General features: G+C 37.6%; 1 protein-coding gene across 1 annotated transcript; it reads left to right on the top strand.

Moving 5' to 3' along the window:
* Positions 1-9,640: 9,640 nt before the first annotated feature.
* LOC126702245 (uncharacterized) lies at positions 9,641-10,770 on the top strand. Its single transcript, XM_050400917.1, has one exon. The coding sequence runs from the start codon at positions 10,016-10,018 to the stop codon at positions 10,487-10,489; it is 474 nt and encodes a 157-aa protein (XP_050256874.1). The 5' UTR covers positions 9,641-10,015; the 3' UTR covers positions 10,490-10,770.
* Positions 10,771-15,001: the final 4,231 nt, after the last annotated feature.

Genomic DNA, 15,001 nt, shown 5'->3' on the forward strand with positions numbered 1-15,001 from the left:
CCATGTTGAGTCTTCAGAGGACTTGAATTTGCTTGTGGAAGAGCTTGGGGAGCAGAGTGATGAGGAATTCATGGGAATTGTAGAAGAATCAGATGCTGAAGAAGATGAAGATACAGCTGGTCTTAAAGAGAACTACAATTCTCTACTTGAGAAGTTAGGATAATATGCAACGGTGGCCAAAGCAGCTGTGAAAAAGATGAAGGCTGGGGAGGACTATAAAAGTCTTCTAGTGAGATATAAGGAGGCCAAGTGTGAGATAGAGACACTAAATGGCGAGCTAACTGAAGCTTACATCAAGGTAAATTTCCTTGAGCTTGAGGTGGTTCAAGCAAATGCCAAGGTAGAGCGAGTCTCTACAAAAAAGCTTGATGATATCCTTTCTTCTCAAAAGACCTTCTCCAACAAAACCGGATTAGGATACACCGGAGAAAGTAGTTCAGCTGTGAACATCTCCAAAGAAGTGAAGTTTGTGAAGGCCAAAGAGTCGGTTGTAGTTGCCCCTACTGTTGAAAAGGCAAATATTGAGAAGAAGAAGAATGTAACTGACTAGCGGGTGTTGAACAAGCCCCGTAATCAATCTGTGGTCAGGTTTGAAGGCAGAGCAAAATCTCTTCCACGATCGCAAAGAGGTCCTAGAACGAATCATGTGTGTCATCACTATGGACTTCAAGGGCAGACTCGACCCAATTGTCATAAGTTGAGAGCATTGAGGAATGCTAATGATCAAAGGTCAAAAAGGCCAAGAAATGACAAGAGGACTTGGGCTGTTGAGCCATCAAGAGATCGAAATGTTGATCCCGAAATGATGGACGTGATGAAGATGATTGGTGCATTCACCAACTGCTTAGAAAGCTTCACTAGAAGGTTTGAAAGTCCTAACTCTCGTACCCAATCCTATAAGAATATCACCACAAATGCAGGTGACGTGTGGGTGATGAAGGGTACTCATGCACAAGCATTACCACATGTCCATGCATTAATACTTCCTATGTTGTGTGACTGTTGGTTTGTTTATTGATTATGAGAATTGAAAATTGTTTGTTTGTTTCATTTTTTCTGTTTTTACATTGTTGCTTCTAATTAATCTTTTCCTTCTTGTGTGTCAAAAATCCAAAAACCACTTAAAAAGTAGAAAATCCAAAAAGATTTATCGACATTGTTGAGTTTTGTCTCAAAATATGTTTTACCTTGTACCTTTATGCAAATGGCTTTATGCATCTACGAGCATAGCTTGTTCCCTATGCACTCATATCATTGTGGGAGAAATATTGAAATCTATGTGACTGTTGTAAATAGATCTTCAACCTTGTCATGAATGATTAGTGAATGGTTTTGTTAATCTTGAGACATGCATAGACTTGTGTCTATATATCTTCCCACTCTTTATTTTATTGTTTTTGCTAATAGAGCTCTCCAAATGAAAAGAGATATTGAGCTGCAAAAGCTTGTCGTACATACTAGTATTTGACTAAAAAAAAGGAAAAGCGACCAAAAATTAAAAATTGTATGATGCCTAAAAAGCCAAAGGCTAACTCATCAAAGTGAAAATATCAAAAATTTCAGGCATCAATCTCACAATGAGATGTGTTGATTCAAAAAGATCAAATGTTATGTCAAACATGGAGCCAAATGAAAAGTTTCAAAGATATTGTACTCAAACCTTTGTGGGAGGTCATATATGCATATTTCTATAATTGAGATGGATCACATTATCTAGTGCTAGTTGTGTATGCCTTGATTGAATTGATCATTGAAGCTTCACATTAGACTAAGGACTATCTCATTTTTTATATTCACACACAACACACGTCTATTTTCAATGAATGCCATATTCATTCGTGTGATTATACTTGATTAAATGTGTTTTCACATGCTCAATCTTTGTTGATAAATCAAAAAAAGATTTTTAAGTGTTTTAGTTGTTTTTGGAAAGTACTTTGTCTTTGCAAAAATTGTCAAAAATTATATTGCCCTGTTCTGGCGACTCAGTCGCAAGTAGAACCAATCGCATGCCCTAATTGCGAGTCCATCACAAAGATTTTTCGTGACTCACTGGCGACTCATTGGCGGGTAAATGCTTCAGTCACGAAAAAGACAGAATATTTTTCAAAAATTTGGAATTTCATGCTTTTCGTGGCTCAGGTTGGTGACTTGTTTGCGGGTGGAAGGTCCAGTCGCAAGGGGTACACAGAGATTTTCGCGGCTCAGTTTGCGACTCTCTCGCGAGTGGAACTTCCAGTCACGAAAAACACTTAAAATTTTTTTTCAAAAGTCTTCTTTCAAGTGTTCTGGCAGCTAGCCCTGGCAACTTGCACGCGACTTGACTCAGTCGCGAAAATCGCATGTTTTGCACAAAATGAGTTAGTTTTTAAACTTTTTCAGTTTTCCCTCGAACATTTCTGACTATTCATCTCCTTCCTTACTTGAACACTCTCAAACTCACCATATCACTCTCAAACAAACTTCCATTTTGAATCATTTCATTCTCAAATCTTCAAGGAAAAAGGTATAGGTTTCTATTTTCTCACTCTATTTTACATATTTATCCGTGCATTTCCTCATTTTGTGAAATTTTGTTTGAGTTTGTGTGTTTTGCAATGTTCGTACATGGGTTTACTCTATTGGGTTGGCTAAAGGGGTTTTGTTGATTCTAGTGATTTGATGCTTGCTTCACTTGTATTCTTGACTGTTTCTTAGATGTGTATCTTGACTGTGTTGCTCTGTGCATATCATTCTCATGGTAGAATGTCACAATGACAGATATTTGTGACTTTGTGATTGACCATAGTTTATAGTGAACTGAAATGTGACTATTTATTCATCATTGTTGAACATCTGTTACATGTTTTAGTATACATTGCTTCAGTGTTGCTCATTCTCACATATTGCTGACTGGGTTCATGTACTATGTTTAAGTGATATCTCGGTCTGAATTTCAATGAGTCTCCAATTTTTGACTATCTTGAATCTAATCAAGTTGTTGTTCGTGTCATGTGTCTGTGCACTTGGATCTTTGCTGTGTGTTTGTTCTTTTGCAGATGTCTCGCCAATCATCCAAAGAAAAAGAAATTGTAACTGATGTTTCATCATCCCCTATTGCTAAACAAACTCGTCTCTCATCTCAGTCGTCTAAAGACTCAAACTGTGAGAGGTTCATAACTCCTCTCGATTCACAGACTCACTCAAGCATTTTTGAAGATGCTACTCCCATAGCGGAACGAGTGGTAAAGTTTGACACTTTGGGGACAACTTTTATCCCTAGAATCTTTGAAGCTAAAGATTGGGCCAATCTGTTCGGAAATTTCAAAGACCCGATGGAAGAGTTGGTTAGGGAATTCTTCTCAAATGTGAGATACATTGGAGTTGAGTTAAAATGCTGGGTAAGAGGAAAAGAGTTTTCCATCAATCCGAACTACATAGCCAAGGTCCTTCGCATCACTAGACCTGAGAATGTAGACCTCACCCCTTTTGATGATCGAACTCCTAAGGTTCAAGACATTCTGCAAGTTCTTGGGTCTGATCATGAAGTCTCTAGTAAAGGCACATCTATAAACACTGCAAAGTTTGCTCCTAAGTTGACCATACTGAAGCTGATCATGTTTTCCAATCTCTACCCGTTGTCCAACACTACTTTCATCAATCTTGGAAGAGCTCAATTCCTATGTGATCTTATTACAGGAGCCTGAATTGATATCTGTGCCCATATCTTCTAGACCATTGGGAAGACAGCGGCTCGATCAGCAACACGAGCATGTATTCCATTTTGTAGTCTCATCATGAAGATCATACTTCTTGAAGGTGTCAATCCCCCATCAGATGGAAAAATGATCAACCGTCCTCGACCAATATCCATGATAACTCTCCAAGCTAGCAAGAGTCACTCCTCTCAAAAACCAAAGAGTGAACACATGTCTCCTGCTACAACATCTGCTCATGGGTCAGATACACATGTGCATACCGCGACTATCTTTCCTGTCACCCTTGAGTTACAGCCGACTAGCAATTAGCCAGAACATTCTGGTCCTCAAGCTAATAGGTTGGTATTTTGTTTGAAAATCTTCATATGCACATTGTCAGAATTGAAAGACTTATCTACTCCACCAACAATCAAGTTCAATTGCGACTCACAACCATGGAGAATCAGTTAGATGCTATTCAGCAAAAGTTAGAGGACAACCTTTAGCTATTTGTGCCAAAAAGGGGGAGAGCTTATTGAAAGGGGGAGAGCAACACTAAAGGAAGTGTGCATAGTAAAAGGGGGAGATGATGTTCATAGGGGGAGAACAATGAAAGGGGGAGAAATAACTTGATCAAAGGGGGAGAAGACTATCAAAGGGGGAGATTTTAGCAAGCAGACCTATGTTCAATATTTCTGTTTAACATTTTGGTTCTTATTAGCTTATGCTATTTTAGTATTTTATGGAACTTGTTTATGGTAGTTTGTGCTCATGTTGCTTTTGTAAGCTTTTAGGGTTTGTTTCCATATGCTATTTTGTAGGCTTTTATGGTTTGTACCATGCTATGCAGCCTTTATGTTCTGTTGCCAATACTTCTAGCTAAATGTTATGCATTTTCTTCAAGTATTTTCACTCTTGTGCCCTTGTAGGATTTTGTTCCTAAATGCATATACTTTATGTATTATGCATTAGTTGAGTGTTGGGTATGCAAGCGATTTGCATTGAGCTTATTAGCTTGTATGTCCGGATGTTCATTCCAAGTATGAATGAGCATTGTGGTCACTATTTTATAGTAATTGCTTGTTTGGTCAAGCCATGGTTTATTTCTCATTCCATTTTGCTTGATTGCATTGTGCTTGTCTCATATGTAATTACTAGTTTTTCTGCATACAATGATGATACCGTGTTGTTATGTTTTAGGAGATTTTTTTTCATATGATTCAAGAGCTTATCAGATTCTAGAGTTAGGTGTGAGTGAGTTTTGTTCAACTATTCCCAACTCACATGTTAAGTCTAGAGTTTGTTTTAGGGTTTTGTCACGGAATAGCCAAAAGAGGAGATTGTCAGGTTGAATTTTATCAACCATCTTGTTAACATTATTCCATGCCAAATTTGCTTGTATTTTATCAATTAGTAACCTCGTATTTAGGTGGGAATCATGTAAGGGTAGTAAGTGAGAAAGTGTGAAGAAATGCTCAAGATTGTGCAAGGATGCAGAGACTCACGGCTGGACTTGTGGGTGACTCGCGACTGGCAAGTCGCCAAAGTTAGCACATGTGTGGAGCATGTAGGGGAGCTGAAGAGTCATGCTAGCTGTTGCACTACAGGACAAAAGTCCTAGACTGGCCAAGCCGTTAGCTCGCGGCTTGAACTCGCAACTCAACCCAGTCACGAGGTCAAGTCGCCAGACCACCCTGTTTAGGAGAAACTGACTTTTCACATTCCTTCTCACCCTACTATATATATATTCTTATACCCATGATATTCTGAGAACTTCCAGAGAGAATTTTGAGAGCGAAACCCTAGAGAAAAACAAGATTGATTCATCCATAATCTTCACATAGAGACTCTTCAAATTCCTCTACTCTCTCTTCCTCTCTATTGTCAAATCCTTGAGAGGTACATTACCAAAACTTTTTCTCACCATACCCATATCTGTTAGAAGGCCATTTGGTGTTTGGGAAGCAGTTAAGAAGGGACCAATTTCATATTGGTTGATGCTATGGTCAAGTAGCGGAATCCGGTAAGCTAAAGAAGAAATAGGTTCGGCGTAACCTCGTTGGAGTAGGAGCTTGGAGGGCTTAGGTACATTGGGTAGATTAGACTTGGAGGGTCTTCTGCTGTTCATGTATCCCAACTACTTTCTTTAGTGAATTGTTTACCGCTTGGAGGGCGGCGGAGAGGTTTTACGCCTAGGGCTTCAGTTTCCTCTTCAATAACACATCATTTGTTGTCCTTGTATTTGCATCTCTCTTCCCTTAATCTTTTCCATTTAATTTATGCTATGGATGTTCTTTTATTTGGTTTAGATTGTTTATCAATTCTGTTTTAAGTTTATGTTCATATTCCGCACATTAATTGTTTGATATTAAGTTTGAATTGGTAATTTGTTAATTGGGGGTCTAAACGTTCATAGTGTTTTATACACTAATTGAACTTTCATATATATATATATATATATATATATATATATATATATGCGTGTGTGTTTTTGTTAATTAATCCTAAATAATACTCCCGTCGTCTCAATTTGTTTGTCCTCTATTACATTTTGGGATGTCCCAAAATATTGTCTTATTTCTAAAAATAAAAGTCATTAATTTACCAATGTTCCAATTATACCACTACTTTATTTTCAAAACTATTTGAAAAGAAAACTAACAAATATTTTAAAAAATCAATCTAATTGGGGTATCTCTTTAGTTGCCTCATTAAAAATAACTCTTTAAAAAAAAACTGACAAATTTATTTAAAGGTAGTTTTATAAACTTATAGATTTTTATAAGGCAGACAAGACAATAAATGATGTTCCCTTAAAAAGTTTGACTTTTCAAACATGACAAATAAATTGGGATGGAGGAAGTAGTATGAATTGATAAATTTAATATGACAATTTTTCTATATTTAAAAAAAAAATCAAATAAAGTGATCAAATTGTTAGTTATAGGGTGTTGTTAACGGTCCTTAGTGGGTGTTGTTAACGGGTGCTGCACAGCATCCGTTAATGTGATAAAATTTAAAATAAATTATTCACGCTATTTTAGGGATGTGAAAAAAACTGAATATGTATTGAATGTGTGTCAGTTTAGATGGAGAAAGTCAAATCATTTTGTGATAAAACACAGCTGAAAAATAAAACTTTGCCGATTTCCTATGCATGTGGGATTTGTGATAGATCATAAATTAATCACAACTGGTTCATTAACAGGTGCTAGCCGGCACCTGTTAACAAAGTCCTTAGTTATATATTTATTAAAAAAGCAATTGGTTATGGTTTGGTAAATAAACAAACAAGTTTGGTTATTTGTGAGCAATGAACCTTCCAAGAAGGTTCCTATTAACCAACTTTTCCATTTCCCACTACTGCACGTGATTTACTTTCTTATCTCACTTCTATGTGTTGTTCCTTGTAGGACTTTTCAGTCACGGCATTTTTTCTTCTTATGTATTGTTGTTCTACTTCTAACTTTTCACTCTCTCTCTCTCTCTCTCTCTCTCTCAAAAAAAAAAAAAAACAAAAAAACAAAACAAAAATTTCACTCAATCTTTTTCTTCTTCATAATGGTGTCTTTTATTCTTATAATTAGATGGTTTTATAAGAAATCTCTCTTATAACATTTGTGAGTCTCATATGTTGTGAGAGAGATATCTCATAAGATCTGTGTTATTAAACTTGACTCGACTGATTGGATCGGTTTCTCAGCACATAGATTAGTCTGAGTCATTAATTGGATCGAACAAATCAAATGGCTGATGTGGATTTGGGTGAGTATTCTTCATCAAAGATGCAAAGTTCAAGAGAGAGAGAGAGAGAGAGAGAGAGAGAGAGAGAGAGAGAGAGAGAGAGAGAGAGAGAGAGAGAGAGAGAGAGAGAGAGAGAGAGGATGTGATGTGATAGGGACAATTTTTGTTAATTGGGATTTTTCAAAAAATATTTTATGACATTCTAATAAAAGTTTGCTTTGAATTTTTAAAGATCTAGTTTAACTATATTAATAGTTGAAGCAATGTCACATCAGTAATTTATAAAAAAAATCACAAAAATTATTTTGTAGCTATAGCATTACTTTAACAAAGCTATCATTTCCAAAACTATAGTCTCATTTAATAAAAAACCATGGCTAATCATGGACATGCTCTTCTCATTTAGAAGCATACCCGTGTTGGCTAGTGCACCCGCTTCAAATTCAAGGCTACGAAGGCAACAACGGTCATTTGATTGGGCACAAAGTGTTAGGATTAGTGTCTTTAAATCCTATTGTATGATGATATGTATGATATTAAGTATGACATTATATATGACTTAATATTATGATTAATAAATTTGTTTTATTATTATCTGAAATAATGGTAACATGAATATTCGGACATTATCGTATAGTCCATGAGATGCATAGTATGTGATTTATGTGATTTAGTCACAGAATATATAAGTCACAAGTTCTTTGTAAACTCAAAATTTTAGTTCGTAGTCAGTGATGAAATTGGGCATTTCATCTGCGAAGACTATAACATATCAACTACGATGATTTGTCTTGATCATGGAAGTGAAGACTTCTAGTTGATATGTTGATATGTTTTAAGAGTTAAGACATATCGAACTGAACCGCTGTGAGATTTATTATTCTCCTAACGACTATCAAATGAATAATAAATCTCATGACTTATATTTACATGAACTCTTAATCCTGAAAGAATAATGGACTTGATCATAAAGTGTAGGTTGCTTTGATATATCAGGAGTGAGATCTAAAGTAACAGTCAAAACCTCAGTATGTTGAGCAGCCACCTTTAGTGTTGATGGAACATGTATTCTCAAGATGGAATTCATAGTCTCTTAATGGAGATACAAAATATTCCCTTGAGATAAGTTTAATGGGTTTGTTATTCAGAGAGTTAGGCCTAACCACTTTGGTAAGAAATTACTAAAGTATATATTTATGAAATTAGATTTCATAAATATATGATGAATAACTTAAAAGGATTAAATCAGGTACTTAAGGATTAAGATGTAGTAATCTACAAAGTGGTAGTCTATATTTAAGACTTTGTATTACTACGAATATTTTATGAAGGAGTTGCATGTACAATAAAATCTTGAGATATAATTTATAGATAAGACCTAGAGTACAACTATATTTATATAGTGACATTAAATATAGTTAATGGTAACTTTGGACTTGTCAAGAATTGACAGAAAAGCTCAAGGCCCATTGGAGCTAGTGTCTTATTAGTCCCTTTTGGTCCCGCTCCAAGCCACATACTAGAGCCCAATTGGAAAGGCCCAAAAGACTAGCCCAATTAGATAATCAGTTATAAAGAGAGAAACATACAAAATTTTGGAATGAACAACTTACATGAATGGTGTATGTGAGTGTTGGACACTCTCTAATTCTCTCTTGAACAAATTCATATAACTGATTGAGAGATCACAAATCTTGGGCGTTAGTGGAATTGGAGTGAAGATTAAAAGTATTCCCAAGAGTTTACAATCTTTGTTTTGAAATTCACCACACCAAGGTACACTTTCTTGTTCTTGTATTCTGAAATTTACATAGTGCATATTATCAATTTCGAATGAAGTAGATCCATTAATTTTCCGCTGCATACATGCATTTTTCCATCACAAAGATCTTGATTTTTTTTCCTTTTTGTGGTGCAGAGGATTTGCTCTCACCAGAGAGATGAAAAATCTTTTTATTTTTTATTTAATGGTGTGATTGACCTTGTAACTTAGCATCTTACCTTTTTTTTTTTGTTGTTGTCTTTTTTTGATGTGTCAATATTTTATTGAGTGAGAGAATGACTAGACATTGTTGATGTGGTCCTTTTAGACATATTGAATAATTTCTCCACCACAAGGGAGCTACATATGCAGAGTGGAAACAATGAAAGAGTTAGTACTTGGTAGTTAGTAGAAGTAAAACACAAGCAACTATATGTCAAGCAAAATGAGGATGCTAACCTTGGTATGGATGAGGAGGTGTTAATGGGGGCTCTACACCAACCACTAAATTTTCTTTTATGCCAACCAGAGGCTCTGGGGGTTATCAATCTGTAACTTTCAACATTCAATTCCAATTGACCTAAAGACATCACTCATTATCGTATAGTCCTCCGAACAATCCGGCGCTGGCCAAGATGACCAAATTTTCATTATGATGCTTCGCTTGTGCCCCTTCTTCTACGTATATAAATACAAGGACAATCAAACACAATAAGGTACTCACAAGGTGTTCCTCAAAAAAAAAAAAAAAAAAGGTACTCACTAGGCCTTCATTTAGCAAAACACTTTTTCTCTCTACAAAAAGCTTATCCAACAACCAACAATTAAAACTATGCTTACAGTCACAGAAGATTTCAGTTTCCCAAAAGTCAGTGCCAACCCCATTCCTCACTTTATAATTTCCCCATCGTTGTGGCGTGTTACTTCTCTAGTTTATCCAGATTATAATCTTGATGTAGATTATGGTAGAGGGGAAGGTTTTTCTAGGAATAACTTTTCCCATGTAGAAAGCAAGACAAAGTCTGAGAATGATGCTCCAAACTTAGAGTCACCAGAGGAGAAAATGGACATGTTGTGGGAGGACTTCAATGAGGAGCTACAAAGGGAGTCTTCCATAGGCAAGAAGAAAGAAGCTGAGAGATTTTCAAGGGGGGGTGGATTGGATTACAAGTCTGAAGTTGGTGCAACCAAAGAGTTTGTAGAGTTTTTCTGTCTTCAGGCCTTGAAGATGTCTAAAACAAGTAAAAGAACCAACATGGTTGTAGTTTTGAAAGCTTTGAAAAAGTTGTTTTTCCTTCGCAACTGATCAGCTCAGATCAGTCAGAGTGACAGTAATTTCTAATGGATTTGCATTATATTATACAGATTGACACTTCTTTGTTGTATAGAAATACTGTAAGTTATTTCATATCTGCATACAAGAGCAAAATTTTCCAATCTTTACTTTCAAAGCATGGCAAATTTGGAATTTGTAACGCAGACGGTTCCTACAGTAAAACATTTTATTTTGTTTGGTAAGCACAAATAGAAAGGATAGATTGAACCTGATTAACCCCCACAAAAGGGGCACAAGTCATCGACCTTTTTCTTTTCTTTCTTTTCAAAGTCCAAGTCATGCTATTTTTTTTTTTTTTACAAGTTCGAGGGAAAATCGGATATAATACAATTGACTTACAACTTACAAGCTCTTTTAACCAATGCCAAGTCATTTAAAAAAAAAAATTGGAAGGCTATTTTGTGAGTTATAATTGTTTTTCATCGATCCTTTTTTTTTTTTTTTTTTTTTTTTGAGAAACCGGTAAGAACATTTATTAATGCAAATCAAACTGAAAAATATCCTCCAAATCACGTGGTAGCTCTTCTAACCACATATCAGAATAAGCAAATGCAACTGCTCTACGAGTAAGGGCATGAGCAAGTTTATTTCCCTCTCTTAATATGACAAAAACTACAATCAACGTTAGAAACTAAACTATGTATATTAGCAATAACATTACCAAACATAGTCCTCGAAGGCCTATCATCAATTAAAGCTTGAATAACTCGTAAGGAATCACCCTCCACCACCATAGACTGAAGACACAGCTCCTTGGCAAAAACAACGGCCCGACTAGCAGCAAGAGCCTCCACCATGTCCACAGAACCAGGGTATCTAATTTTCTGGCTTAAAGCACCAATGATCAATCCTGCTAAATCCCTTATTACCACACCGAGCCCTGCACAAGCTTGCTCCTCAAATAAAGCTCCATCAAAATTTATTTTATACAAACCAGAAGCCGGCGGTTTCCACCGAGAATCACTACTGTAGACAGCCAACCAGGGAACCTTTTTATGCACATCATGGAATTCTTTCAATAGATCAGAAGCATGCCGACACACCTCCCCAATCCCCCAAGCTTTCTGCCCCAACCTTACCTTGTTTCGACGCTCCCAAATGCACCATGCAACCATAACAAAATGCTCCACCAACCTAGGAGAAGCCTCCTTACGCAAAAGCAAGAGAGCATCGGTAAAACTAGAAAAATGCTTGGAATGCAGAAAAGAGAAACTCTGATTAGACATCCAAATGGCCTTCACCGTATCACATGGCCACAAAGCATGAAGAGTATCATCATTAGACTCACGGCAAAGCTCACACACACCATCAACCACTACATTCCACTTCAACAGATTAATCTTTGTAGGCAGTGCATCACAGACCACTCTCCAAAGAAAATGACGAACCTTCGGAGGAACCCGGAGTTTCCAAATACCGTTCCATAGCCCTTTGTCTCCCTCCCCAGTCGAAGAACTTGGCAAAGCTTGTCTACTAAGTTCACTGTACAGCCAATAAGCACTCCGAACCGAATACATACCATCAGGTGTCAAGGGCCAAACCAGCGTATCCGTATCCACTACCTGACTTACATAAATACCCTTAATTATCTCAACCTCCCACGGATAAAAATTACAATCTAATAATTCCTCATCCCACCTCCTAGTTCCGAGTAGAAACAAGTCACTGACCACCTAAAGGGATTGGTCCCGCTGGGGTGAAATCACACAGCCACTACTAGCAGACGAAAGCCAACAATGCTGCCAAATAGATATATCTTTCCCATTGCCCACCCACCAACGAGCACCCCTCAAAACCCCCTCTCGGGCTTGCAAAATACTCCTCCAAGCGAAGGAACATCTAGGAGATTCTTTAGCATCAAAGATATTACCAGACAGAAAATATTTAGCTCGAAATACCATAAAGACCAAAGAATTCCTATCATGAAACAGACGCCAAACTTGCTTTCCTATCATAGCATCATTGAACATTCGAAGGTCCCTAAAACCCATACCACCAACCGATTTTGAGGAACAAAGAGTCTCCCACCGAACCCAATGAATTTTCCTAGAGTTTTCCGAACAAACCCACCAAAACTTCTGAATCATGGCTTCAATGTCCTTGAGCAAACCAATAGGGAGACGAAAAACACTCATAGAATAAGTAGGGATAGACTGAACCACCCCTTAATAAATAAACTGAGCTAATTTACTGTATTTTATATGATATTTGCAATTGAAACTTACAAAGTTACAATGGATTTTAAAAATCCTGAAATTAAAATTCATTATATGCATAGGGTACTGATCTACTCCACGTCCAAGTTATTAATTTTGTTCGTTGATTATGCATAGTTCAAAATATCAAGTTCTTAATTCTTTTCTTTTAAGTTTGAATGTGATCCTTTTGTTGACTTCCTGTTTGGTTAGTGAATAATTGTGGAAAAAGAAAAGAATGTTATATATATATATATATATATATATATGTATGTATGTATGTATGTATGTATGTATGTATGTATCAAGATAGGACAAATCAAGAAATTTCAAGATGAGATAGTATATGTAATTGTAGGGGTCAGGCCCAAGTGACCTAGAATGGCCTATATGTAGGGGTTTAGGCCCAAGTGACCCAGAACGACCCAGGTGACCCAAGGTAGTTCGGGTAGCCGTGGCCAACTGTCGTTGGGCCAAGACTAGTTCACTAGTGGATGTGTTAATATCTAGTCACAACAATTGGGAAATGTACCACGTTGGGACCAGTGCAAACCGATGACCAAAAGAATTCAACGAGTGGACGGGGTTGATTTAAGTCGATAGCCGATCATAGTTAATGCCTTTGGGAAATCCGTTTCCAAACACTATTTGGCGTTTGGAACAAATTTCGAGAGAATCTTCATAGGATATGACTATTCTACGAATTAGAGGTGAAAGTGGGATTGCATGGAAACCAGTCAAAGGTAATCATTTCAACCCCACTAAGAGGAGGCTATATAAGGGACTGAAGCACACAAAGCTGGGGGTTGGAACAATTGGGAAAGGGAGAGACTGAGAGTGAAACACTAGGAAACACAAGGGAATAGGGAGAATCAATGAGAGGGTATTGGGAGTGAGAGTTGGTTAGGGTGATCTAGGCTATGTTAAAAGGCCTAACCTATAGGATCGAGATACTTCCCACGTATAAATTAATTGGGGGTCCAAACACGATTACAGGAAGGGTTTCTAGTGCTCACAATTGGCATCGTCTGTAAGGATTCTACTCATTTTTGGGGCTTTGAACTAGTCTGATATTGTCCGACTATGGAGGGATCACTTGTCAGAGAAGGTTCTAGCAGAGGAAATTACTCAAGGACCTCATCAAGGGGTCGTAGAAGGCTAGAAAGGGAGTATAGAAGGGAGCAGTAGTATATGCAAGATGGGCACTAGATAAGGGTAGACTCTGATGAGGGGTCTTCACAGGGTGAAAGAACTGTATCTTATGTTCCCAAGTGATCTCGTTGCCGCGATCGGGTTCAGGAATTGGAGAATTTACAAAAAGCATGTTAATGATCTAGAAATTGAGCTGAGAGGTCGACACCACCGAAGAGATCAGGAGGATTCGTTTAATGATCACAACTACATTACCGGGGAGTCATCTCGGGGTAGTCACTCACGTCGGTCAAGAGACAGATCCCGTGAAACTATGGAATGTTATCACGAGTCTCCCCATCGTGAAAGGCATAGACACTATAATGCCACTCTGGTTGCAATGAGCCGAGCATTGAGGAGAGCTGCTCGATCACTGTTCTTCAATGAGATTAAGCGTACGAAAATGCTGAGACGGTTCACGTGGCCTCTGTTCACCATCTATGATGGAAAAACCGACTTGATGGAGCATGTGAGTCACTATATACAAATGATGTCACTTTATTCTCATAATGATGGGTTGATGTTAAGGTGTTCCCGTCCAGCCTCAGGCCGACAACAATGAGGTGGTTTAATGGTCTGAGGAAGGGGTCTATCTGAAACTTTGGGGCCCGATGCAAGCATTTGGAGCCAGATTTATAACATGCAATAAAGTTCCTCAGCCAATAGGTTCTTTGTTATCCGAGGATGAGGAGTGGTGAAACCCTTCGGTCTTATACGAACAGGTACTGGGAGTTATATTATGAGATAGGAGGGGGAAATGAACAAGTAGCAGCAGCACCTTCCAAAGGGGTCTCCTTGAGAAGTTAGCGTTAAGAGATTCGCTGACCATGCGACCTCTCGAAGACATGCATCAACTGATGAGAAGGATTGAGGAGTATAAGAGACTGGAAGACGACTGATTGTAGGGCAAAGGCAAAGCCCCGACCCCATCATAATATCTCAAGGAGTATCACCCAGAGAAGTTCCAGCAGAGTACTAAGAGGGAGTCAAGAACCACCAGGAAAGGTTTAGCATAACATGCCAAGAGGGTTAATGTGACATTCAAAGAACTCGTCTATAAGATTCTCGAACTCATCAAGAATAAGCCTTATTTTTT

The sequence above is a fragment of the Quercus robur genome, chromosome 10 (assembly GCF_932294415.1).
Source record: "Quercus robur chromosome 10, dhQueRobu3.1, whole genome shotgun sequence".
Lineage (NCBI taxonomy): Eukaryota > Viridiplantae > Streptophyta > Magnoliopsida > Fagales > Fagaceae > Quercus > Quercus robur.